The sequence below is a fragment of the Salvia hispanica genome, chromosome 2 (assembly GCF_029641045.1).
Source record: "Salvia hispanica isolate PSC_SH4W2 chromosome 2, Shi_PSC_v1, whole genome shotgun sequence".
Classification (NCBI taxonomy): domain Eukaryota; kingdom Viridiplantae; phylum Streptophyta; class Magnoliopsida; order Lamiales; family Lamiaceae; genus Salvia; species Salvia hispanica.
Genome location: NC_142693.1, coordinates 7796435 through 7823444, shown reverse-complemented (window position 1 = coordinate 7823444; position 27010 = coordinate 7796435). Strand labels below are relative to the sequence as shown.

The window sequence follows — 27010 nt, the reverse complement described above, 5'->3', positions numbered from 1 at the left end:
TTGCTTGGGCCATTTTTTGAGTCATGACCCAGCATTGAGGACAGATTATTTCAATAGCGGTGAAATTGATACGAATGAAGAGTTAGAAAGTTGTAAACTCATAAGTTATCTTTAATTATTAGAAGTCTTCTTAGCGTAAATATTTGAAGTTTAAAAGTATAGTAAATGTTATATTTATTTCCTTAATTTTTTTAGAGTTCTATAAATAAGGCAGGACTCATACATGCACCCACCTTATCATTCTTAAGTGTGAAGGCATTGTTCGCGCACGCACAACACGATTCGCGTCATCTTCTTCATGTGTGGCCCGTGTTCAGACACCTCTAACGCCAACCCGCAACATATACCTTAGGTTAGGTCCATCTTGAATGGGCATTCCTTGTAGGTGATATAGAGAGTGAAGGAAAAAGAAAGTAAAGTTTGAAATTGTGAAAAAAATTAGATATAAATTTTGGTATCTTGTTAACTTTTAAATTAGACTTCTAGACTAGGGAAGTAATTTATAAACTTAAAAATGTCTTATTTTGAGCGTTTCGAACCATTTCACTAAACTCAAATCCATCCTAATATAAATATCATCAAATAGTGATTTTACTCTAATTATTCACACTAAACTCAAAATTAAAAGAATATTCTCTACTATTTTATACTCCCTTCGTCCCAACTAAGTTGGATCAAAACTTTGGGACACGAAGTTTAAGAAACATATTGAAAAGTAGGAGAGAAGAATTATTTGGGATCGATGGTGCACACCTGAACTCCGCATAAGTATGATATTTCCACTTTGAGTAAAGCCCTCACGGTTTTGCTTTTGGGATACTCCCCAAAAGGCATCCTACTAATGAAGTTGGGGTAATCCATATATATACTTGCAACTCTTGTTCACTCTCCGATGTACACCACACGTTCACACATGATACAGGTCACCAGGTTACCCCAGGTATTGGTCGAGTTCACATAGAGACATTGGAAAACTTGCAAGTGCAATCCACCGAACCCCGAGGCACACAGGCCCCGCCTCTGAACCATGACTCTAAAACCATTGTTGGGGATCAGTGGCGCACACTCGAACTCCACATTAGTATGATATTGTCCACTTGCTCTTGGGATACTCCCCAAAAAGCCTCATACTAATGGAGTTTGGATAGCCCATATATGCTCACTCTTCGATGTCGGATATGGTTTACTCCACCACAAGAATAAAGTAGAAGAGATAAAGACAGAGTAAAATAAGTGAATAAAGTAAGAGTGATTAAATGTTTTATTTTTTCCGAAAAATCAACTTTGTTGGGATATTCCAAAGGCAAAAAGGAATACGATTCAAATTAGCTGGAACAGAGAGAATTCCTTTTTTACCCACAAAATTTAAAAAAATAATTTAAGTTTATTTTAATGTAAACCTAAAAATACGTATACTTTACTCAAAAATAAAATTAGTTTTAGAAACCACTGAAACTAATTGCCTATTCCATATTGATTTTCATTGTAACATTGGAAATTGTCTTAATATAACAAAATACTTTTTGTAACCAAATTCATCCATACACAATTCAGACTAATAAATAAATATGAGTAATACAATTACATGTTGCAGGGATTATTTTAAAATCGATCACATGCATTTTTTGTTCTAGTTCAATGTCACTATATGAGTACATAGTATATATCAATACCAAATTCAAATAGGATCGAAAATCGACCATGCCCACAGGCCACAGTTAAGTTATTCCAATATTATTTGGTTCTATTGTTATATGCAACCTTGTGATTAAGTATGAAACAATAAAAGTGTTGGAATAAGTGAAACTCATATGGACATTTAGTAGATCACTTAAAACAGTTGAAGAATAGTGATTTATGCATGTGGGAGTGCATCACCAAAAAGGGAAGCAAAATAAATGTTGAAAAGCTTCCGTCACTTTTTGCTCAGATTTTTTCAAATTTGAACAAAAGGAGGAAGAAAAGAAAAGCTGTGGGCAAAGAATATTAGATGTAGGCCATATAAATAGATGTTTGGAAAGTACCAGCTCTTTCTATGTAGCTATTTGAACTAAGTTTTTTCCTCTATTTCAACACATCAATTAAAATTATAATTTTGTTTTGAAAAAGGTAACACAATTATTTCAGTTTTGAGGGGTCTTAGAAAATGACTTTGTGTTATTTGCAGCCTGTAAATACAATCTCAAATTGTTTTTTGTTTGTTTGTTTGCCAATAATATTCTTGGCATTTCACAATGTTCTTCACAATATAGGAAAATCAATCAATTTTTTTATAATATGAATTGGGCCCATAGTTTGTGTGGTCCCGTGTTCTATATCTCATTGCCCATCAAACTGACTTTGATTAAGAAATCCTAAGGTATGAAATAAAGCAGAATGTATGGACCACTGCTCTAATAATAGACAATATTGTAAAAATATTTTTCCAAATAAATTCACTTACCATTAAATTGTACTAACATATTCACAGTCATGTAACTTGTTGCGTCAATCTGTTAGAAGGGTCGGTTTGGGCCCAATTGGTACTTCAGATTCTTGGGCCAAAAAACAGGTGTCATTTTCACAGTTTTACTTGCACTTGGGGGAAAATAGAGTATAGATTAACGAAATAACATTTCTACGCATAAAATCGAATACAAAATATTTTGATGTCCCAGGTAATAAAAAGAGTAAATGAAAGTAAAAAAGTGAACTCGACTCTCAGAATATTGGGGATAATGGTGATTAGAGGAGTGGGGAAAGAGAAGTAAGAGTGACATCGATGTATTCAGTCAATTTCTTGATTTAGTTTGCATACTATACGAAATATAATACCCCCTATGTCCCATTAGAAATGAAATATTTTCCTTTTTAGTTTGTTCCATTTAAAATAAAATATTTCTTAAAATGGAAACATCTCTATTTCTATTTTTTCATCTCTCTTACTTTACTCTCTCCTCATTAACTCACAAAACAACACTACATCTGTGCCGATTCTCAAATGTTGCATATTTAATGGGACGGAGAAAGTATAATTTTTATTTTTATTTTTATTATGGCTTTGGATGAGTTAATTTTTGTTATTTTGAACTTAATATGGGTATGAAAATTATTGGATGCGCATAATTTCATCAAGGGTGCACTTGCATGTGGAAATGACTGATATTGTAATTTTTGGTGATACAATAGTATTCTCTTTCGACATAGTGGTATAGACATGTCGGACACGATAGAATCGTAGGTTGGATTTGGTAAAATTTGTGTTGATCTAACTCACGGTGAGGATAACATTATGATATATGAGGTGCCGTAAAAGTGCAAAATTTTATATAGCTATGGGGAGATTATCCAAACAAGAATGCATCTAAATTCAGAAATGCAGCCCAAATCTTGATTCTAGAATTAAGTGATCTAATGGCCAATAATTGACAAAAACACGGAATGTCATTATTAATCAATTTTAGGTCATTTTACAAAATTTGAGTTTAATGTCATTTTTAGTTCATTTTAGGTCATCCATTATTAAAATGACCTAAAAATACACTAACAATGACCTAAAAGTGCCCTCCGTATTTTGATCTCCGTTTTTATATTAAGATCTGGTTTTGCATAGATCAAAACCCGACGACTATATATTCAAATACTAATCATGTCTTATATGCTAACCAAGAACTCATCTAGATTGCACGATTTCAAAATCGGACATCTGGAAATATGCCAAGTATCATCCACATTCTACCAAAAATTATAAGACAATGTCATATAGGTAATTTGTCCAATGCAGCCGTATGAACCTATGGTAAATCTATTTTATCAAACACATGATATGTACTACTATATGTGATTCTATATAGCATATGAAATCTAATTTAAAAAAAAAAAAAAGAAGCTTAGAACACGACAGGGGAATAACATAATGGCCTGTATACAATTTGCATCTCACTCTTACAAATATTATGGAAAATATTAGGAAAGTGAACGAAAATTAATGTTAAATGACAAAATTTATTAAGTTGAATTGTTTCCAGAATGAAAGCAAGAAATTTTCCACATAAGACTTAGGACTTTATTTTTCGCCCTTTAAGTCTTGTTCTCTTTTCCATACTTATCTATAGCTATGTCTTGATCTGAGTTATAGTCCATCTTAAGGTCCAAATCCGATCAAATGGTTATTTATATCAAAATTTAAACTGATGTTTGATCCAAATTTTGATTGATTATTTAATCATCGTGACTCTTAAGTCTTAACATTGTTCTAGACTTCTAGTTGCATCTGAGAAAAAAGATTAAAAAAAGAAAGAAAATTTTATTAATGGTGTTATACTAATTGGAAACGTTGATTGGTCGTGTTACATTAATTGGAAAAGTTTTAATTATCCCATGTGCGGAAACAGTAGGTTGATGTGTAATCAATGGACAATGATTATATGCTAAATTAAAAACCTTTTCGTACTATTATAATTTTCTTCTCGGTTCAACATGCAATATTATTATGTTTGATAATGTCTACTATATGAGAAGTGATTTTATTTTCAAATATTCACTGTCTCATGTAGTTGTGTGTAGATCAATATTTGTTTCTTTTTTGTTGTAAATTTGTAAGCATTTGTATTATTGTATATGTGGTTTGGATTGAAATGGTGTCGGTTTCTTTTAACTTCATTTATTCATCAAATAAAAATATTATGGAAAATAGTGATTGTCGCTGTTGCATTGAATAGTAGTACTTGGTTACACGCCTAGGCAAAAAGTGCCTTTTTTTTCCTTTTGGGGATTGCGCACAATTATCTTTTTCTTCTTAATTGTATTTTTCGTTTTCTGCTTTATTGATTAAATTACTCCACTCTCTTTCCCTCTCTCAAATCGAAGTGCAAAAAGTAGAGGAAAAAAGAAAAACAGGCTGATGGAATCATGCACAGAGTCACGTGGAGATACACCCTCCGTCCTACAAAAGATATCACACTTATTGAACGGCACGGGATTTTAGCAAGTTTTATTTTATATGTTAAATATTGAGAAAAAATATAATTTTTATATTCATGTGAGAGAGAACTTTTTTCGAAAAGGGAAATGTAATATCTTTTGTGGGACAAACTAAAAAGGAAAGTGTGACAATTTTTATGGAATGGAGGAGTAGTATATAATTCCACTTGTTCAAGCTATTTCCGTTGTCAGACTTAGCTTAATATTTTCCAAATTTGAATATGTATTTTGTTGGCAACTAAAATTAAAAAAAAATACTATAATACAATGATTCTACGTTAGTGTTAAAAATAATTGAAATTAGTATATAAATTTTATGGCCGCTCCTATTACCAAAACTAATTGTATATAAATTTTATGGGTCACTTCTATGATGGGTCCATGGAATTTATATTCAGTTTTTATCTTGAAAGTGATGTGAAATAGTTATATGTTACTCCCTTCGTCCGTCATTAGAAGTCATATGTATAAGCGGTACGTGTTTTAAGAAATGTTAAGAAAAGTGGATGGAAAAAAGTTGGTGGAATAGAGGTTTCAGTTGTATATATTAGTTTTAAATGAAATGTGAGTGGAATGAGTTAATGAAAAGTGGGACCCTATTACCATTTATGGTAAAAGTGAACCGGGACTCCTATTTGCGTACGGGCTAAAATGGAAAAACGGGACTCTTATTCGCGGACGGAGGGAGTATTTTTTAGTGTCCATTGCCAACACATTCTCTCAAACCCTTCAAAATGAACCTTGGAGGGATTGGACTTTTTTCTGATTGTTGGATGATTGACTGAATTTTTTCCCGATTGGTTGGACCATTGACCAAAATTTAAGCTCAGAGATATTGCTAGGTCAATTATTTTTTTTAATTTCAACCCAAATATACTACTAAAATTAGTTAAATTTAATTTACAATAGGCGACTCACTCTAATATCATGATAGAAATCCATGAATTCTATCAGTCATTTTTTTTAGTTTAGTGAGTTAAATAAAGTAAAATAGAGTATAAGAAAGAATAAAATAAAAGAGTGAAGAGAGAGTAAAGTAAACAAAGAATAAAACTATGTGAGATTAGATGTTTTACTTTTAACTAAAAAGGGAACTGACTCAAGTAACTTGGATTAATCAATTAAAATAGAATATAACTAAAATAACATGGGAGAGAGGGAGTACGAGTACGATGGTAAAATAACAACATTTTTGTTCATAAAATTCCATCCCTAAATGAGTTATTACCCCTACTAAACATGTCTCAAGTAATACTACTACTAATAATAGTAATATGTGGGTGGTCGAACGAAGCTTATAAATTAATTTCTATAACCCCTTCCGACTCGCTCATATAATTATATTTGTCGAGGATTAGACCATTTAAAATAAGAGCTAATGTTACCATAGGTTAGTTTACAAAAATGCAAGTTCAAAGTTCAAACACATGCGACTAGTTGAAGTGTATTAACCATACCAATAGAAATAAAACTACCTAATTTCATATAAGTCCCAATCTTATTATTCTAGATTTCAATATATAGGACATTAAAATTCTCAGAAGCCTAAATATTTTATATTTTCATCAAATCTATCCATGTAGCCTGAGAATCCCTCCTTGTTAATTGAAACAGCAATATTCAGGATGATATTTATTGATAATCAAAATGATGTAAATACAATCTCTATTATTCTCTTTTTACGTGTAATCCACTTTTAATTTCATACTTACACTAATTACTGCAATACACATATCATGACATAGAAAGATGATTTATAAATTATTTTCAATACTTATAATTTCTAATCAGTCGAAAACAATTTTTCTCAGAGCATTCACAGCGGTGGCGACCGTCCGTCTCCGTCCGTCCGTGCCGCTGAGCACGAGCTCGTCCGTCTGTCGCTGCAAGCTGTCCGTCCGTGCCAGCGGCACGGCGCTGCTCTTAGCTAAGAGCACGTCCGTGCCGCTGAGCAGCCTTACGTGACGGCACACGATTGGCCAACGGCAATTTCGTTTCTTTTTGTAATTTTTTTCAAAAATTCGAATTTAATTTTAAAAATTATTTTTTAATTATAAAAAAAATATTTTCCCACTTCTCAATAAATTATATCCATTTTCTACATACTTTTAATTTATTTTTCAATTTTCCCCCCCAAAATTCACTTTTAATTATGTATTTTTATTTTTTAGAATTTTAATTTTGCATTTTTTAATTTTTAGGATTTAATTATGTAATTTTTATATTTTAATATATTTTTATATTGTAAAAATATTTTTAGTAATTGAAGTATTTAAATTAAATAATAGAATAGTGGGACCATTGAGCTTGTCCTTACGGAAGAACACAGATGTGGGTGTCGTACTCTTGCCTAAGGACAAGGAGTAAAAGTGGGCCCGGTCTCACCTCCGTACTCTTATTTAAGAGCACGAATAGGAACGCTCTCAAGAAAGAAATCACGAGCAATAATTTTATTTCACACATTTAATATTAAAAATAAAAAGAGTGACAAATAATGAGTAGGTGACACTTGGTGATGTTTTTGTTGTCTACAACACACCAACCAATGAGCGTGTTTATCCTGACAGTGACAGCTCTGTCAAAATCCGCCCGACCCGTCACAGTCGGGCTGTCTCCCGACACGTGTCTATTCGTGAGTGGTACGTCGTGGCTTGCAGCTGACCGCCCGTGCACACTCTCGTTCTGGGCCTCATTTCACCCCAAAAGTCCAAGGACGTTAAATGGGCTGTTGGGCCGTCAGTTTCTAAAGTCAAACTCCGGTAATGACTAATGACGTTTTAAAAAAAAATTATTTTATAAAATAAGAATGTATTTTACCAATAACTTGGTCATTAAAATATGTCTCCCTCATACACTGTTAAAGAATCATATTAAAATAATAGATTAATAGTACATCCCTCCACAAAATATACTCCCTCCGTTTTTTATAAAATAACAACTATTTTAATTTTCGGTCATTCCTTAAAAATAAAAACTTTTAAAATTTTTCTATTTTAGGACATAGATCTCATAATCCACTAATTTTATTTTATACATTTTTATTTACCGTCCTCATTTTTTTTCTCTCTTACTTTATCAATTCTTCTCACTTACTTTACTAACTGTGCATTAAAATTTGTGTCATTTCTAATGTTTCTGGATTATTTTTTTTAATACGGATGGAGTATACAATATTCCTAAGATTTCCATTTTGAATTGTCCACTAAATTTAGTCTCTATTTATTTATAATAATTTTTTTTAATAATAAGTTAAAACATGTATCATCTATACTACTAGAACTATTTATGATAGATTTAGGTAGTAGATATTATCGAACAATAATTTATGTACACTACAAAATATATCAATGTCATATATTATAAAAGTCGTTATAAATTTATAATCAAACGTGTTAGGTTCAATTTCATGCTGATTGTTACTCCATTCGTATGTAAATAGGAGTGTCATTTCTTCATTTCAGTTCGTCCATAAATAAGAATCCCAATTCCATTAACTTATTTCAATATTTCATTTGAAACTAATACATACAAGTGGAACTCATATTTGACTTAATCTTTTTATTCATTATTTTTAATATTTTTTAAATTTCATATCGAAAAGAAAGGAAACTGCTAATGACAATAAGGTGGTACTATATAGCTTTGCGTGTGAATTGGAAGATTTTTACTACCTAATCATAATGTTAATTGCATATACAATATGATGTAAATAAAAGTGGAATGTAGAACATGGGGATATGCTGAGTCATAAAAATATGGATTTATTTTAATGCGATAAGGATGGATTTTTCATCAAACTCGGATTTCAATTAAATTGTGAAAGTGGTGTGGAGTGGAGGCACAAACCATGAAAACCTATCGAGGGTGATGTATTTGTCATTGATAGGCATAGGAGATATATGAATTGATGTATTTAATTTTGAGTTGCATGTGATATAGGGTCAAGATCATTAAATGAGATAGACTTGGATGAAAGTTAGATAAACTGAGTGGACCTAGTAACTGATATCGGTTACTAAGTTTTAAATTACTTTTTTTAACAATTATAGTAAATTATTACTTCAACCGTTCCAGATAATTTGTCCCATTTTTCCATTTTAATCCGTTCCACATAATTTATCCAATTTCACTTTTTATCATTTTTAGTAGTGGACCACATATTCTACTAACTCATTCCTAATCACATTTTATTATAAAACTAATATATAAAAGTAGGACCTACGTTCTACTAACTTTTCCAAACTCACTTTTTATTGCATTTTTTAAAACTTGTGTCCAGTCAAAATGAGACGAATTATCCGAGACAGAGGGAGTAAAAGTTTACATAAGAACATGTATAGATGGATCACAACGCTAGTCGTTCCAATTTGCCATTAGCCACCACCATTGCAAGGGATAGAGTCGCCGGCCCGAGCCTCTCCTGCGGCTCTATGCCCAAAAGGGTCGTTATTAAGTTATTTGCACATGTGTTGCACTCACATCTTTTAGTCATTCATAATGCGAGAGCTAGAGCCTAAATGCATAGGAGGACTCATAAATTAAACTAAGAGGGGACAAAAATATTCATAATCAAATTTTGAAGAATTGAGAAAGGGTCTTTGAGAGAGATGCAAATTTTTGAGAGAGAGAATTTGCATCGCCTAAGAGCATCCAAATAAGAATAGGCCAGCTATAGACCAGCTACTCTCTCTCTCTGCCACGTCATCAGTACTAAAAATCCACCTGCCACATCAACATTTTACTCAAATAGGCTAGCCCTAGGCCAGCCGCAATAAAAATAATTCAAAAACAACTACTCCCTTCGTTCCGTAGTAATAGAGACATTTCATTTTGCACACTCATTTTGAAAAAATAATTATAAATAGTTAAAGTGAAGAAAAAGTAAAATAAGAGAGAGAATAATATAGAGAAGAGTCTTCTCTATATTATTCTCTCTCTTATTTTACTTTCTTCTCTATATTATTATAAATAGAGACATTTCATTTTGCACACTCGTTTTGAAAAAATAATTATAAATAGTTAAAGTGAAGAAAAAGTAAAATAAGAGAGAGAATAATATATAGAAGAGTCTTCTCTATATTATTCTCTCTCTTATTTTACTTTCTTCTCTATATTATTCTCTCTCTTATTTTACTTTTTCTTCACTTTAACTATTTATAATTATTTTTTCAAAACGAGTGTGCAAAATGAAATGTCTCTATTACTATGGAACGGAGGGAGTACATTAATGGATTTAAACACAAAATTCTGAATTAAATTTATGACACATATACGGAAAAAATTCGTTAATTTTATTTAAATAAAAAAAAGTACATTAACTAAAAATCAAAAAAATTACATAATAAAAAAAAATCCGGGCTTCCACACACGAGCCACCGCCCCACTCTACTCCTCATTAATTTATTAAAAAAATACATTAAAAAATGTTAGTATGCCTTGAATCCGTTATAGTTTGCCGCTAGCCGAACGGGGGTCTCGCTGAAATCGAAATAAATAGATATTATAACACACTTGAAATTAAATAATTTTTAAATTGAAATTCAATTTTCTTCTTTTCTAAGAGAAAATAAAAAGGTAAATTTTCATTAGTTTTGAATTACGATATAAAGATATTTTTCAACAATAGGAATGTGATCAAATACAAACTCTAAATATTGTACAAACTCTAAACTATGATCTGAACCGTTAGAAAATATCAATAGATGATAAAATAATAGCAATAAAAAATGTCAACACAATATCAGCGGTTGATACTCTGTTGAAATTGTGTGGACATCTAAATCTTGAAATTTTATACTGTATTAACATTGTGTTGACGTTGTATTGATACTGTGTTGAGTTTGTAATTTGTGCAATATACGAATTTGCATTTTATCATTACCCTTCAACGATATATATGTTAGCATTAATTGGCTAAAAATTTAGCTCGTTCTATAAAATGAACAATGGAGATAGGCAAATTCAGGCTAACAATTAAAAAAGATCAAAATTGTGATAATTTGTAAGCATAACAACTTTTTTAAAATTATCAATAATGATTTAAGACTATATATTAAGTTATCTACAATAAATGGAATATGGATAAAGATTGTGGTCATATATATCAGAAAATGTTGATATATATAGACTTCAACTCGATAGTTTGGTTAGTAATAATGCGGATTATGTCTCAGTGAATATGGATAATCAGATGGTTATGCGGATTATGTCTCAGTGAATATGGATAATCAGATGGTTATTGTGTTGTTAAAGTAGTAATTACTTGTAAATAATACAATCCAAAGACATATGTACCTCTTAATGATTTTTGTTAATCATTATTGATCACCTATGTTGTGGAGAAGAACTTTACGAGCATTGAAAGCGTTGGTTAAGTTCTAAGAACTCGTCAGAGGCCACATTTTGCAAAAGCATATTGTTGAACTGTTACGACAACTGCAAGCACTTGAACACGCTCAAGTCAGAACACAGGCTAGCCGATCCCCATTGAGGAGAGCGCGAATCCCTCCCGCTTCAACCACACAAGAACACATAAAGGCCAAAGGCTGTCTAAGAGGGCGTTCACACCTGCCTAAACACGTGAGCTTGTCCGAATAATCCGATAAAATTAGCGGGTTAGTGTTATATTTTCGTAATCCGAATACACAATCAGGCCATTCGGGTCATCCCATCCGGGCTGGCCCAGGTGGGTTGCGGGTCAATCCATAGGTTGTGTTTTTTATATACTTATTGGCTTTTTATCTAAATTGAGGTATGTATTTCCTGCCAAAAACCGTGGAGGTAAAACAATGTCATTTTATTTTGATTTTAGAAAAATATATTAACTTGCATTTAAAATATAATAACGAATTAACGAAATATATTTAATTTGTTATAATTTAAATTATAGTATAAATTGAATAATGTTGAACCGACATTAATGATTACGTTCCTTATGTTTGTATTAATACCTTCAAATTGATCATATTTTTGGTTGATTAAAAAAAAATCTAAAAGTAATCATAAGAGAATTTTTAATTTCAAAGAGACATTTGAAATGTTTATATAATTATATGTATAACTTTACTAACTACACAAGTCTGTACACATTTAATTTTCTTTTATTATGATTAACAATGTCGTTTTGTAAATTACTATAACTTGTTCTTGCGTCGATTTATATTTTGTTTACAAAAAGTTAATTTAGCATTTTTTTTGTACATACTCCTATTTTTCAAATTACAGTTAGGCCCAGCCCAAAAAAAAGGTCATGTTTGTTAAACGGCATCGTTTAAGCGAAAGGGCGACGCAACCGTTCGTTAAAGGCTTAAACCCTGATATCTCTTCCTTCCAGATTTGGGTGAGGCAGAGCTTAAACCCTATCTCTCTCCATTTCCCCTGAAACCGCTTTCAAATTCCCATCACACCCTTCTCGCTGACACGTAATTTCATATCATGGCTTCCCGAATTGCCCCATTTCACCCAATTTTGAGACCCATTTTGTGCGATGTTTTCCCTCACAAGCTGCATTATCAATTTCTCAGGCCCGCAAATTTGCAGAGGAGATTGCTGTTAGCCTCGGTTCAAGCAATTAGGCCGGTCCCACTCGGTAATATCAGATTCTCGACTCGTTCGTCTCGGGAGAGGATGAGTTCGGGCATGGGCCAGGGTTCGCGGGCCTCGGCCTCCAAGAGTTTGATTGAGGATGAGGCTGATCTGAGTGACTGGGTTAGTGATCTGAATTCGAGCTCATTCAAGAAAACTCGGGTGTATAGCGATAGTGAGGATGATGGTGGAAGAGGTGGGGATGGGAGGAGAAGGCGAGATGGTGAATTTGATAAAGATTCTGACTTTAGTGGTAGACGAGGCGGTGGTGGACGTGGAGGGCGGTTTTCTGGTGGTAGGGGTGGTGGGAGAGGCGGGGAACGTGATTCAGATAGATTTAGCAGGGGTGGTGGTAGTTCGTTTGGAGGGAGAGGTGGCGGGCGTGATTCGGGTAGATTTAGTAGGGGTGGTGGTAGTTCGTATGGTGGGAGAGGTGAGGAGCGCGAATTTAGTAGGGGCGGTGGTAGTTCGTATGGTGGGAGAGGCGAGGGGCGTGAAGCGAGTAAATTTACCAGGGGTGGTGGTAGTTCGTATGGTGGCAGAGGTGGGGGGCGTGATTCTGGTAAATTTAGTAGGGGTGGGAGATTCGGGGGTGTCTCGGATGAGAGGAGAGAGCGTAACAATGACTACGTGAGCAGGGGGGGTGGAGAGTGGAAAGAGAAGAGACAGAGTGAGAGAGGTTCAGGAATGACATATGGAAATAGAGGAGGAAGAAGTGGGGATCGAGGTGGTTTGGCTACGAAAGGAGGAGGAAGAGGGACGGAAAGAAGAGGGTTTGTTGTTACAGATGACGAGGATGTGGATGAGGATGTGTATGATGATGCTGAGGAGGAGGAAAATGATAAGGGGTATACGAGTTTTAAGGATTTACTTAACAGTGATGAAGCAGATGAAGATGATGACGATGACGATGAAGATGAAGGGAGAGATGATGAAGAAGTGGAAGTGGTGAGAGCCAAGCTTGAGAAAGGGAGCTCTGCTAAAAGCTCACCCCAAAGTAGCGAATCATACCTTAGTGAAAGCAGGTGAATTTTATATCCTTCCAGTTGTACATACACAATTCCTTTGTTGGATGATCGTTTTCGAGTGGGAACACAGTATTGGATGTAAATAAGCATATAGTGCCAGTATAATTTATAACTGTAGCGTTGTCGTTTTAATGTATAATGATCATGGATCAAATCAAAAAAATGTTGTCAGGGTGGTCTAAGTAAAATTATGTTAACAGTGATTCATAGAGATCCCACTAACTTAGTTGCTTATTGTTTGGCATTTGGAAAATGTATATGGGTTGAGAAGAATATCAGCTGGGAGGTTAAAACACAGCATCATTGAATAGTGAAATATCGGTTTCTCAAAATAGTTAGCAAAAGAAAATTGCCTAAGATTGAAGGGCCTAAGCATTATCTTTATCACTTTTTATGTAGTGTGTGTGTTCTTTTAATGGTTTTGAATGGGTATGCTCCACAGGTTCGACCAATGTCCCATCTCACCTTTATCACTTAAAGGAATCAAAGATGCTGGTTATGAAAGGATGACTATGGTGCAAGATGCAACTCTTCCTATCATTTTGAAAGGTTAATAAAGCTTTAGAAGTTACTTTGTTGTGAATCTGACATGTGCCGGAAGTACCCACAAACTGAAACTAGCAGTCTTTATGCTTTGCCAGCAGTTATCTCTTCTGTTTACTGCATATACTTTTCAAGTTGAAACTTAAGCAAGGATCATCTAATGCTTTATTTGATTCTTCATTTAGGAAAATTATAGTTGTAATAGTATGTTTGTAAGGACATCTAGGGATTGTGATTTTAATAGGTAGTTGCACACTTATATTGCATATATGAGAACATACATAAGCAAACTATATAGTTTCAGTGTCTGACTAATTCATCATACTATTATTTTTGTATGTTTTTTTTGCAAATCTCTAATGATCTGTTTCCAGGTAAGGATGTCCTCGCCAAGGCAAGAACTGGCACAGGGAAAACTGTTGCTTTTCTGGTAATGGTTTTGGCTTATCATTACAGTTTCTCTATTATGATAGTAATTTTAATAAATGAAAGATCCACATTTTCACCTGTAAATTATGAACTTCAATACAAGGTTATCGAATTAAATTTTACGTCATTTTATAATGCTGGTAGATAATGATGAAAATTGCCAATGCTTATGATTGCTGTGTCAATTCAGCTTCCTGCAATTGAAATCATAGCTAAATTACCTCCTGCTGACCGCGATCAAAAAAGATCCCCTATACACGTGCTAGTTATATGCCCAACAAGAGAGCTTGCTACTCAGGCTGCTGCCGAGGCCAACAAATTGTTGAAGTATCATTCCTCTATTGGTGTTCAAGTTGTCATAGGAGGTACCCGGTTAGCTATGGAGCAAAAAAAGATGCAAGCAAATGCATGCCAGGTGATTTTTCTATGTCACTGTGTGTGCTATCCTTTGGTTTAGTTATTATTGTTTTAACTCTATATTGTTCTCAGTTGGTCATATAATACATAAGAGCTTGTAAGGCTCTATCAGATCTCGCTATGTCTGGCTCAATCATCTTTTCTGTTTGAAAATGCAGATACTCGTGGCAACACCTGGAAGGCTTAGGGACCATGTAGAGAATACAGCTGGATTTGCAACTCGACTCATGGGAGTTAAAGTCTTGGTCCTTGACGAAGCTGATCATTTACTAGATATGGGATTCCGCAAAGAAATAGAGAAAATAATAGCTGCTGTCCCAAAACAACGACAGACACTTCTATTTTCTGCAACAATTCCACAAGAGGTAATATTTATCTTTGGTCATGTGGTATCTTGTGAATTGGTGAATTCTGAACTTATAGCACGCAGGTTCGTCAAATCTGCCATGTTGCCCTAAAACGCGACCATGAGTACATAAATACAGTAGAAGAAGGAAGTGAAGATACACATGCACAGGTTTGTTGGAGTGAGCTATTCTTCTCACTGCTATATCTGATGTTTTGTAAATCAGAGTCGTGATGATTTGTAGCGTTCCAACCTTTTCAGGTCAGGCAGACACACCTAGTCGCTCCTTTGGACAAACACTTTTCACTTCTTTACACTATGCTGAAAGAGCATATTGCAGATGATGTTAACTACAAGGTATCCATATCTACTAACTCTGTAGTATTCTCCTTAATCATCCTCACTCTGATTTAGGTATTCTTCAAATCACATTAAGAATTAGAATAGCGAGCCTAGAAATGGAGTGTGACGGGGTATTCTCTACGAGGAATTAAAGCATGTTTTTTTGGGGGAGTAAGGCCTTGAAGTTCTTTGAAGAGCCCATTGTGAAATAAATAAAAATCACTTTGTTGTCAAATGGAATAACTCTAGAATTCTTATGAGATGGAGATCTCCAACAATTCTTAGCATCTATTTGTATCTCCATGATTGGAATGTTAATTATAATTCTGATCCAAAAAAGTGACAGACAAGACAGGTTTGAGTTATGATTTATGACCCGCAAGAGAGAGCTACTGGTCGTGATGTATTCTTAGAAGATTGGAGCCTAATTACACTTTTCTGTAATTCATTACTAAATCCGTGGAAAATATTTACTTATGTGGTCCAACCTTTTATTGTGTATCAGGTCCTTGTTTTCTGCACCACTGCAATGATGACAAAGCTCGTTGCTGAGCTTCTCAACGAGCTTAACTTGAATGTCAGAGAGATACATTCTCGAAAACCACAAAGTTACAGGACTAGAGTCTCGGATGAATTTAGAAAGTCGACTGGCCTAATTCTCGTCACATCTGACGTGTCTGCGCGTGGTGTTGATTATCCTGATGTCACCCTCGTTATACAGGTTATTCATTACTCGATCCTATTCCTTTGGTTTTAAATTCCTCATTGTACAGGTTGACTGAATTGTCATTGCTTTTGTCTAGATCGGTGTTCCAGCAGATAAACAGCAGTATATCCACCGATTGGGTCGAACTGGCCGAAAAGGAAAAGAAGGGGAAGGTGTGCTGTTGTTGGCACCTTGGGAAGAGTTCTTCTTGAACACTATCAAAGACTTACCAATATCGAAGGCATCCGAACCAATGGTCGATCCAGATACTACGAAAAGGGTAAGTAAATCATTCATAACCGTAGATAGAATTATTTCTTTTTCATTCTTTATTCTTAGTTTTGGTGTTGTGTGGCAGGTCGAACGTGCTTTGTGCCAAGTTGAGATGAAGAGCAAAGAATCAGCATACCAGGCGTGGCTCGGGTACTACAACTCTAACAAAAGTGTTGGTCGAGACAAATATAAGCTCGTGGAGCTTGCAAATGAGTTCAGCAGGAGCATGTGTCTGGACAACCCTCCGGCCATTCCGAAGCTAGTCCTCGGGAAGATGGGTTTGAAGAACATCCCTGGGCTGAGATCGAAGTAGATAGTGAAAGACAAATTTTCATTTTACATTAGTTTTATGCGAGGAGACTGACCACCATTAACCTAAATTTTTGTGGCACAACTTCGGTAATGGTTGTAAATTCAATCTAAGCGGAGAAATTTGTAGGCCATTTCATTGTAGAGAAACATTTCTAATGCATATGCTTTTGCAAAAATGTAAACGAAGATAATTTGATGGAAATCTAGCCTAATATTACACGTTCCCCGGTTCCCGCAATTACATATATTGTCTACAACATAATTAAAAGCTTCATCTCTCCTTAAATCCCAAAAATCACAGATAATAATTTGTTATAAAATGCATATAAACACCAATCATAATCCACAAAATTACACGGCTTACACCTAAACAACTCTAACCATAAACCACTTTAACAAAAATAAATAACTAAGCAACAACCCAACAAAGTGAAGCCCACTAGAATTTTATAACACACAAGTTACTTAAAATGACGTAATGGGACAGAGGAAGTATAATAGTAGTATTTCTATTGTTGGAGGTTTATGTGAATAATAATTTGCATGAAAGTTACTACCTCTGTCCCACAAAGTGTAACATTTGCTTTCCTGCACTTATTTTGTAAAATTGATAATAAATAGCTAAAGTGGAGAAATAGTCTCTCTCTTACTATTTGTCCACTTTAGCTATTTATTATCAATTTTACAAAACGAGTGCAGAAAAGCAAATGCGAACGGAGATAGTAAGAAAGCTATTAAGATAAGCAGAAAAGTAGGTGCATTCACACAAAACTTTTGTCGAATTCTTGTTGGTTCAGTAACTACTTTGAACCAACAGGTATCTAACAAAACAAAAGTATGTCGTAAGTGCAACTACTTTTTGGCTTCTCTTAGTATTTTCTGATTTTGGTGTAGATTCAGTAGATTATTATCCACGTTACCTTCCATCAACAAAAATAACGAAAACACTGTAAATATTTTAGGCCTAAATTCTTAAAGAATTGTGCATAATTGTCATCAGATATCTTCATTTGAATAACAATTGGAATAATAACAACACAACAAAGTAACAAGAGGTATTGCCAAATGCCAACTCCACGTAAAGAATGAGTGACCAAATTTCCCTTTCTCGCTAGACACATTCGTGGCATTTATATATGCTCTATCCTCAATTTTCAATTTGCCACATCAAAACATCATGGTTGGCGGTATCATTTGAGCGTACATCTATAATACCATGGATAGATTTACTTGTCTCTACTGTACTTACAAAAAATAGTAAGCTTGTGTTACTGTGACTGAGAAAGGATTAAAGAAACAAGGAAGAAAGAAGAATATCAACATAATTTATCATAAATTGGAATAAATTGGACTAGACTTAAAAGTATCATAGTATCGGCTTATCAGTACATAACTAGATCGAACATAAGTTTGAGTTTAAATTGCAGAAGAAGAGTTCATAAAAATGAATGACATCTTTAAAATCACCTCTCAGCTCAACAGCTTTAAAAGACACTCACCTCTCAGCTCAACAGCTTTAAGATCATCACTACTCAACCCAGTGGCGGACGCATGAATTTGATGGTGGGGGGTCCAAATTAGTGTTCCTAATATTGTGGTAATTTTTAGCACTAACGAATTAGAGCATCAATTATAAAAAATAGAGATATGTGTAAGGTTATTGTTGATAGATGCAATGCCCACGTAAAAAAACATTGTCGGAAAAGTGAGTTTTGAAAAATAAATAAAATAAAATATAAATTATTAAAAAAAAGAAAGACTTGATTAAATTTTAGACCGTAGCAATGTAACACATAGAAAAAAAAAGTGATATTATAAATATCAGCACATAAAATATAAAATACAAAATTCAATGTAAAATGTAAGAAAAAAATTAGTAATTTCTGTTATAGTCAAGTATAATTAAAAAAAAAGATAAAACTCAAGTTTAACTGTAAATAATAAAAATAGGGAAAAACAAAGTTGTAAGTAGAATCAGTAAGAAAAAGTAAATAAACACCAAACTATTGTGTTGCTGGGAATCGAACTCGTCGCACATATCATTGTTATGGCTGTGAAGGAAGCCAACCGTGCTACTGAACTATTTAGCATTATCATTAATATGAATTATATATACTCACTCACAAAATAGTTGGGGGTTCCATGGGTCCCCCATGTCCCTCTTTAGATCCGCCTCTGACTCAACCTACATACTTTAAAATATATGCATGGTTGAGTACTTGGTACACTGTAGATAGTTGTAGAAAATATAAGTTTAACAAAATTAGTATTGCCAAGGCATCAATTAAGTGTGCGCACAGTTTATCTTAAAAGGTCCAAGTACACTAAAATCATTTCGTACAAAAAAGTTGATTGCACAAATCTAAGTGCATTTAGAAACTACCATATCTATAACATTAGTGAACCGGAAGGTGACCACATTCCACGACAGTTACATGACCAACCAACTCTAGGGATGACGCACAGTCTGTTTGTTAATCTTGACACCAATTCAGTTCGTTTGCTAATCTTGACATATTTAATTCTTGGGCAAATAGCAAAAAATATATGAACTTTAAATGTGGTGAAATGTATAGTACACTAACTCTTAACTTGTAGTCAATTTAACACAATCTAGTTTTCCGTTAAACTAAATCCTATGCAGCCGACTATTTATACATCATGGCGTGCCATGTTGGATTTAATTTCACCGACTGAATCGTGGTAAATTGACAACAAACTAAGTTTGTGTATTATTTTACCATAGTTAAAGTTTAGCTCATAATTCTTCATGTATACTGAATGAGAGTGCGTTAAAATGACAACACTCTTAAAATGACACTGTAACACCACGCAAGACTGCAATATTATATATGCTAGACTGCAATAGTATAAACACTAGACAGCAATCTACAACAATCTATATATTGCAGTCTAACATATTGGATATTGCAGTCTAACGTATTAGATATTGCAGGTCGCGTCACCTTGCAGTCTAGAGTATTGGATATTGCAGTCTAGAGTATTGGATGTTGCAGTCCGCGTAAATTTACCCTTGCGAATTTTTTATGATTGCCACATGACAGCTGATTATTCGTCCACGTGTACAAATGATTGGCTAAGAATGGTGGTATAGTGTTATTTTAAGCGAAGTTGTCATTTTAACACATCCCATACTGAATGTATCTAATTCTTTGAGTATACTTGTGTGAGAAGTGGTTGAATTGGTAGCACAAACCATAATCCAAAGAGCATGAACATTTAGTTTGCCACACATTTTAATGCATAATTGGAAAAATAAGAGAGAGAAAGAAAATTAGTGGAGAATGAGTCATACTTCATTAGAGAAAATGAGTTTCCAAAATCAGAAAGTTATACTTTTCAGAGATGGACTAAAAATGAAATAATTCATACTTTTCAGGGACGGATAGTGTATAAGTTTGGAGCATCTGGTATGTTTTATGCCATCTATAGTTCTCTATTGACCCACTAGCTACTTGTGTATATTGCATGTGTCTGTTGCATATTTTTAATTCTTTTGTATATGTCTGTGTGTTATTAATTCTTGTGTATGTTTTCATTTTGTTTGCAAAAATTGTGTTTTGATTGACTTTCTGTTCATTTTGTTTACAAAGATAGTAGTACTTTTTTTTAGTTTTGGATTGAAGACAATTGACTAGACCAAACTTCTCCAAATTTATATGTAAACAGAAGTTTTTATTTGCTTTATCTTGAAAAACCTTATAAATAATTTACTTGGGCGATGGCATACTTTTGTGAGGGTACTGCATTTCGCCGATTGAGGTAATTTCTCTTTTTTGTGTTTAGTTCGTTCTAAGACCATCTCCAAGGGTACTCAAAAACCAATCCTATTTTTGGGATAGGTATTTAGCTCCAATAGTACTAAAAAACCAATCCTATTTTTAGTTTTTGAAAAAAAAATATCTATCTTTAGGTTTACACTAAACCAATACCTAAAAGTTTTTCAAATTTTATGAGTAAAAAAAGTATAATATAGAGAATATTCTTTTAAGGTTGAGTTTAATGTAAATGGTTGGAGTAAAATCAATATTTAGTGTGAGATTTACATTAAAATGAGTTTGAGTTTAGTGGAATGGTTGGAGATGCTCTAACCATTTGTATCCTTCAAATTATTTAGTTTAAAAATATAGCTAATGATACCTTAAGCGTGTCTAACTCAAACCTAATGACATCAAACTCAAAAGCAAGACATAAGGTGATTTTATGTTTAAGAAAGAAAAGGAGGCCATGGGAAATAATAACATTAGGTAATGGTATGTAGGGTGGGATGTGTATCATTTGATTGTCATTGACATGATCATATTTTTCGAGTTACTCAACTACTTTTCGTATATCTAGAATCTTTTACTAACTATAGTGAATGATGGTCAATTGATTTCAATATTTGAATTGAATTCTTGAAAAATATACTTTTCCAAGTTCTATATTTCAATTTGCAATAATTAGATGAGTGCTATACTCACTTCATCTACTTAATTTCTCTCTTCTGCATATTCCTGCACTTATTTCCAATATTTATAGCTAGTCTAAGTCGGTTAAGAATCAACTTAAAAAAGACTAGAAAATTAAAGCTACGTTTCTAGATTATTTATTAATATCTAGTTGCTACATAATTCTCCAACCTTCCACATATATATTTGTCCAAAGGTGGTGTGGGTAATTTATTTTTTGTTTAACCACGGGTGTATCGAATCCGCCTTTTGGCAGAATCCAACTAATCCTGCTCGATTAGGCTTGTGGATTAAAGCCGAAAGTCTTTCGTCTCTAGTGGGTGGCAGGGTTTGAACCCAGTATGGGTATTTATTTCAATAAGATTAGCATAAGCAATTCACATTGAAGAAATTTTAAAAGACGAGCTTGCTTTCCAGAGAATTTTCATGAACAGGTGCAAAATTCAATCCTTAATATTAATATATTTTAATAATGAATTATCTATAATATCTGTAGGTTTCCGAATGAATAAGGTGACCACTATAGTTACTACTATAATGCAAATACAATTATGGATAATATTGCATATAATACAAAGGAAAGGAAAAAAAGAGAGAATATTTACTATAAAAAGATGCAAATCCATTTTACTCCCCCGTCCAAGAAATTAAAATACGTACATTATCAATTTAATTGTTGTATACCCTTGTATTGTTAAGCACAAAATTATTAGGGAATAAAATGAATGTGTGACCGGTCTCTAATTTCTAACATTAGGGTAGGGATACATATATAAGACTTGTTAGGGCTCTAAAATACTGAAAAATAAGTATAAAAATCAAATTGAAGTAAATATTTTTAAACATTAGTGAAAATGGGCAGACAAAGGAGTTTCTTGTATGAAAAATTCTAATTACGAGGTTTGGAACAATTATCTACTATGTGGGTTCATTCGTACCATGAAAGTGCGAATTATGAATTGGAACCTTCATTTTTAAATTCAATTCAATTATAATTATAATTCTAAACAAGGTCGAATATTAATTATGAAAATGATTGAACTATAAAAATGCTAGGCATCAAATTCGAAACCATATATAGATAAAGACTAATTTTGGTTGATGAATCAAAAAGGAAAAAAAATGACTTCTTGATAGACGGGGACAATATTATTTTTGATTTTGATTAGTTTTATTTTAAAAATAAAATACTACTCCTTCCGTCCTCCATTAATTATCCATGTTCACTATTTTGCCATATAAATGTTAAGTAGGTTTATTCCATTTCACTCACAATGTAATCATAATTATAAAATTGAGACTCATCATATTCCACTAAACTTTTCAATTCACATCCTTTAATATTTTTTTAAATCCACCCTGAAACTAAATTGGATAATTATTTGGGGATAGTGGAAGTACTAAATTTTGAATTTTGTTAATTTTGTTTATGTTTAGTACTCTTTCTTCGTTTTCTAATTTTGGACTATTTGGAATCTTTCATGTATACATCCTAGCAAAATTCATACTTTCATTGAGCTCCAAATTCTTTCATGGCATAAATGTCCCTTTTTGGTGCTTCTCTTATTGATAAGGATGCAAATTTACAAATGAACACTCTCACTCTCACTCTCACTCTTTCAACGTGTATCAGGTATCTAAGCAATACGCTGACTTCTTTATTGATTGTATTGAAATTGTATATTCATGGATAGATTTGTGTTAAAATGACAACACCTCTTAAAGTGACACTGTGACACCACGTATCTAATAATATTATAAATGCTACACAGTAATCTACATATTGCTGTCAAGCGTATTGGATATTGCTGGTCGAAAAGAAATTTGTCTAGCGTAGTGGATATTGCTGGCCGAGAAAATTTACCCTTGAGTATTTTTTATGATTGCCACATGACAGCTGATTATTCGTCCACATGACAAATGATTGCCTAGGAATGATGGTATGATGTTACTTTAAGAGGTGTTGTCATTTTAATGCACTCCATCATTAATATGTTTATCGACAACATAACACTCTTTTGGCCAAAATTATATCTCACATTAATATGGAATATATACTTTCTTCCCATTTAATACATAAAACATAATCTCAAAAAATCTATGTCATTCTACAAATTTGACATCTTCCCATTTAGGGGTATAGAATTCTTCTATTTTGTAATGAACTTATTTATTATGAACCAAACACTAGGATTTATATTTCTTTTTTGGCAAAATATGCGAACACGAATTTATCAGCCAATTATAGGCTCCGTAAGTCGGTATGCAAAAAACAAACCCTCATTTGACTTCTCGAATTTCCTTATCAAATTTTAAAGTTACTACTATAAGCATTGCAAAAGCATTCAAATTAGTAATTAGGTACGTATGCAATTCTCAAATCTCAATATGCATATAGGAGTAGCATTAAGAAACCTGACTCAATACAGTTAATTTAACAAAATTAAAAATTCACGTAATGATTGACAAAAGAAAACTTAACGAAAACATACAATCTGGATTGGTAAACTAATTCATCAATTAATTGGACTCATAAGTCTGCATATATAAACTTGATTCAGAATTCCCAATTCATTAATCAAGGCAAATTCATTATTTTTTAATGAACCACTTTAATTGTGCAACTAAAAAATAACCATGCATATTAAATTATTGATGTGTTGCAATATCCCAAAATTCCACAACATACAAACAAATAAGAATCACCAACAGGACAGGAATTAAAATTGGGATAACATCTGTCCAGTGAAAATCGTCTCTCCTGAAAAAACAGGTTGCACTTTTGTATGCTTCAACCAACCTTAAATTACAGCATGGTCTCCACTTCTGCTCCTTCTCTTCATTTAACTGGACAAGATGATAAAATCTGATAAATCTCTTATTCATATGAACAACCAAACCTCTAAAGATTCAATATCTCTTTTTCAAATTCCTCTACCTTAGTAAATCTTAGCAATTGGCATACATATATACTCTAGATTTTATCTTAATCTTAATGATATATATGAACAAGCAAACCTTTAAAGCTTCAAGAGCTCTTCCCCTCTTCTTCTGCACAAAATAATGATAGTAAATCATATAAGTTTAAACTTAATGAAGTGAACAAGTAAACCTCACCAGAATTTCTATCTGAATTTGAGTCGAGGGCTTGCTCTCGGGCCGGTCATATTCCACAACTAGTCGAATAAATTCAATAACTTTTCGGGTCCATCTAATACTTTTCTGAATTTCATGCACATCAAACAGATTCATCCTCACATAAATCTCCAGCAATGCAAACAATACAGTAAATAAAAAGGGGCCCGTATTCTTGAAGAATTGTGCAAATTCATCGTTAGGTTTCTTCGATGCAATCACGGTCGGAAGAATGACAACAAGGCCGAATAACAAGAGATGCACCAATCTCATCATCTTGAATACGAAACCATAATTCGCTATCTTGCTCGACACATTCATGGCATTTATATGCTCTATCTCCAATTGAATTAGCTTAATCTGGTAGTCTGAATTGCCGGAGACGCTTACAGTTTTTAACATATTCATGACAGAACGGATAGTTTTAGTATAAGCCATTTTACACTGAGATGAAACGGCGTCGTAGTCACTTTTCAACCTCTCTTCAAGCAGACAATATCCCCCTCTCTATCACTTTATTTGTATCTGGAAATGTAATCATCGGCATTACGCCGTCAAAACGCACATAATCTTCGAATTCATCTGCCAAACTCCAATAAGTCATTCTGCAAATTCGCCAAAACCGTTTATTTATTACTACTATACTTACGTTTATTTACTCCAAACAGTCAAAACCGTTGCGCTGAATATTCCTATTAATTAGCTAAAATGATTTTTTCTAATAAAGTTAGTTACTAACTAACTCGCTAATAAACATAATTGAATAAGTTTACCGAATGATCAGATTAATTTACTAGGCCCATCTAATTAATGAGTTAATTAAGTTTATTTAAATGATATATTCTGAAATTTTAACAAAATAAGTAGTGGTATCAAAAAAATACTAATATACTAATCCTAACATGAAAACACATCTCAAATGGATAGGAAAAGATAGATAAATCACTATAACTAGATAAAAGTAAAATATTTTACTGTACTATAATAATAATAATAAATCTCCTTTAAGATATTTGTTTTTGTATTAATATATTGATTATAAACTGTTATGGACTAATCTCAACAAATTTTAAAGTAGTTAGGGGTAACTGGTTTTAAAATCATCAACTTTTCAAGAATTCCGGTTTTTCCCACGAATTTTAAAAAGTTCGTGTAATATCACGAACTTTGTAGTTGGTTGCCGATTTCCCATATCGGGTTTTCCGGCAGAGTAGGTCGCCACGTGGATTATTTTTCTACGTGGCAATGACATGTTAAATTTTTATTTTTTTTACAGCAAAATTAACTTAACCTAAATTATAATTTTACCCAATTTTACCTCTTCAATCCCCAATCTAACTTTCACGCCGCCGCCTAACTCTGAGAGAGAGAGAGCCGCCTAACTTCACGCTGCCGCTTAACCGACGACTCTTCGCCGCCGTCGAGCCGCACGAGCAGCAGCAACACATGAGACGCTGCACAGGAGACATCAGCAGCAACGATTCTCCTTCCATGGTGCCAAACCCGTAAGTCTCTCCTACCCCCATTCACTGAAATTAGACCGCAGCAGCCATTCTCCTTCCATGGTGCCAAATCGGAACGTTGTTTGTGCGATTCTGAAATCTTTGAAGTGAAAGCGGGATTGAATCTCTGATTCTGAATATCGCGATTGAATATCGCGATTGATTCTGAAGAAATTAGGTTGAAATCTAATTATAAAACTTATGAAATTTTAAAGGTTGAATCTATGAAACGACGTTGTTTTAAAGGTTGAAATCTTTGAAATTTTACATATTTTAGACGGTTGCCACATCAGATTTCAGGCATGCCCCGTCAGCACTATTTCTGCCGGAAAAATCCCGGGTCGGGTCAAATGGGAAAATCGCAACGCCCGACAAAGTTCGTGATATTACACGAACTTTTTAAAGTTCGTGGGAAAAACCAGAATTTTTGGAAAATTGATTATTTTAAAAGCAGTTACCCCAAGTAATTAAAATAGAGTACAGAGTGTACTCCTTTTACTTATACTTAATTAATTACTACTTTATAGTTTATACTAACAAATATTTATTAACATGTTATTTACGGTCTCAAGGAAAAGGAAAAAATTGAAGAGGTTTTCAATATACTATTCAAGTTTCAAGCTATTTCCACGGCAGTAGACTTAGAGATGTCAATTTAGTCCGAAAACCGCGGGTTGATCCGAATAACCCGGTAAAATCATAGAGTAAGGGCAGGAAAATCGCAACCCAAATGCAAGATAGGGCTACACGAGCTGACTCGTTCGGGTTGGCGGGTTATGCCGGCTGGCCCGGGTGGGTTGCGGGTTAGCCCATGGGTTGAGCATTTAAAATAAAAATATAATTAAAATTTTGGGTTATATGCTTAGCAACATTGATACGAAGTATATATGGTAATTATGTCTTTTTTCTCTCAAATTGAAAGTTAGGGTTCTATGGAATATAGATGTTATTAATATGTA

The 27010-nt window shown here is 33.5% G+C and overlaps 2 protein-coding genes across 2 annotated transcripts; one reads left to right on the top strand and one right to left on the bottom strand.

Annotated features, from left to right (window-relative positions):
- The first annotated feature begins 12283 nt into the window (after positions 1-12283).
- On the top strand, positions 12284-17144 carry LOC125224406 (DEAD-box ATP-dependent RNA helicase 31-like). The gene is made up of 10 exons (XM_048127805.2): positions 12284-13571; positions 14017-14123; positions 14492-14547; positions 14737-14961; positions 15122-15328; positions 15394-15480; positions 15571-15666; positions 16157-16372; positions 16455-16637; positions 16716-17144. The coding sequence occupies exons 1-10, from the start codon at positions 12397-12399 to the stop codon at positions 16941-16943; spliced, it is 2580 nt and encodes an 859-aa protein (XP_047983762.1). The 5' UTR covers positions 12284-12396; the 3' UTR covers positions 16944-17144.
- A 6916-nt stretch (positions 17145-24060) lies between these two features.
- On the bottom strand, positions 24061-25116 carry LOC125186049 (uncharacterized). The gene is made up of 3 exons (XM_048082367.2): positions 24532-25116; positions 24433-24465; positions 24061-24261 (listed from the first exon to the last, which is right to left on the bottom strand). Exons 1-3 carry the CDS (start codon positions 24985-24987, stop codon positions 24064-24066), a joined length of 687 nt encoding a protein of 228 aa, XP_047938324.2. The 5' UTR covers positions 24988-25116; the 3' UTR covers positions 24061-24063.
- Positions 25117-27010: the final 1894 nt, after the last annotated feature.

Excerpts from the sequence above, each read along its gene's own strand:
- LOC125224406 (XM_048127805.2), top strand. The coding sequence starts at position 12,397 with ATGGCTTCCCGAATTGCCCCATTTCACCCAATTTTGAGACCCATTTTG. Across the intron at positions 14,962-15,121 it reads TGCAAGCAAATGCATGCCAG|ATACTCGTGGCAACACCTGG; the intron begins GTGATTTTTCTA and ends TTGAAAATGCAG. Across the intron at positions 16,638-16,715 it reads ATCCAGATACTACGAAAAGG|GTCGAACGTGCTTTGTGCCA; the intron begins GTAAGTAAATCA and ends GTTGTGTGGCAG.
- LOC125186049 (XM_048082367.2), bottom strand. The coding sequence starts at position 24,987 with ATGGCTTATACTAAAACTATCCGTTCTGTCATGAATATGTTAAAAACT. Across the intron at positions 24,466-24,531 it reads AAATTCAGATAGAAATTCTG|AAGAAGAGGGGAAGAGCTCT; the intron begins GTGAGGTTTACT and ends TATTTTGTGCAG. Across the intron at positions 24,262-24,432 it reads GAGCTCTTGAAGCTTTAAAG|TTAAATGAAGAGAAGGAGCA; the intron begins GTTTGCTTGTTC and ends CATCTTGTCCAG.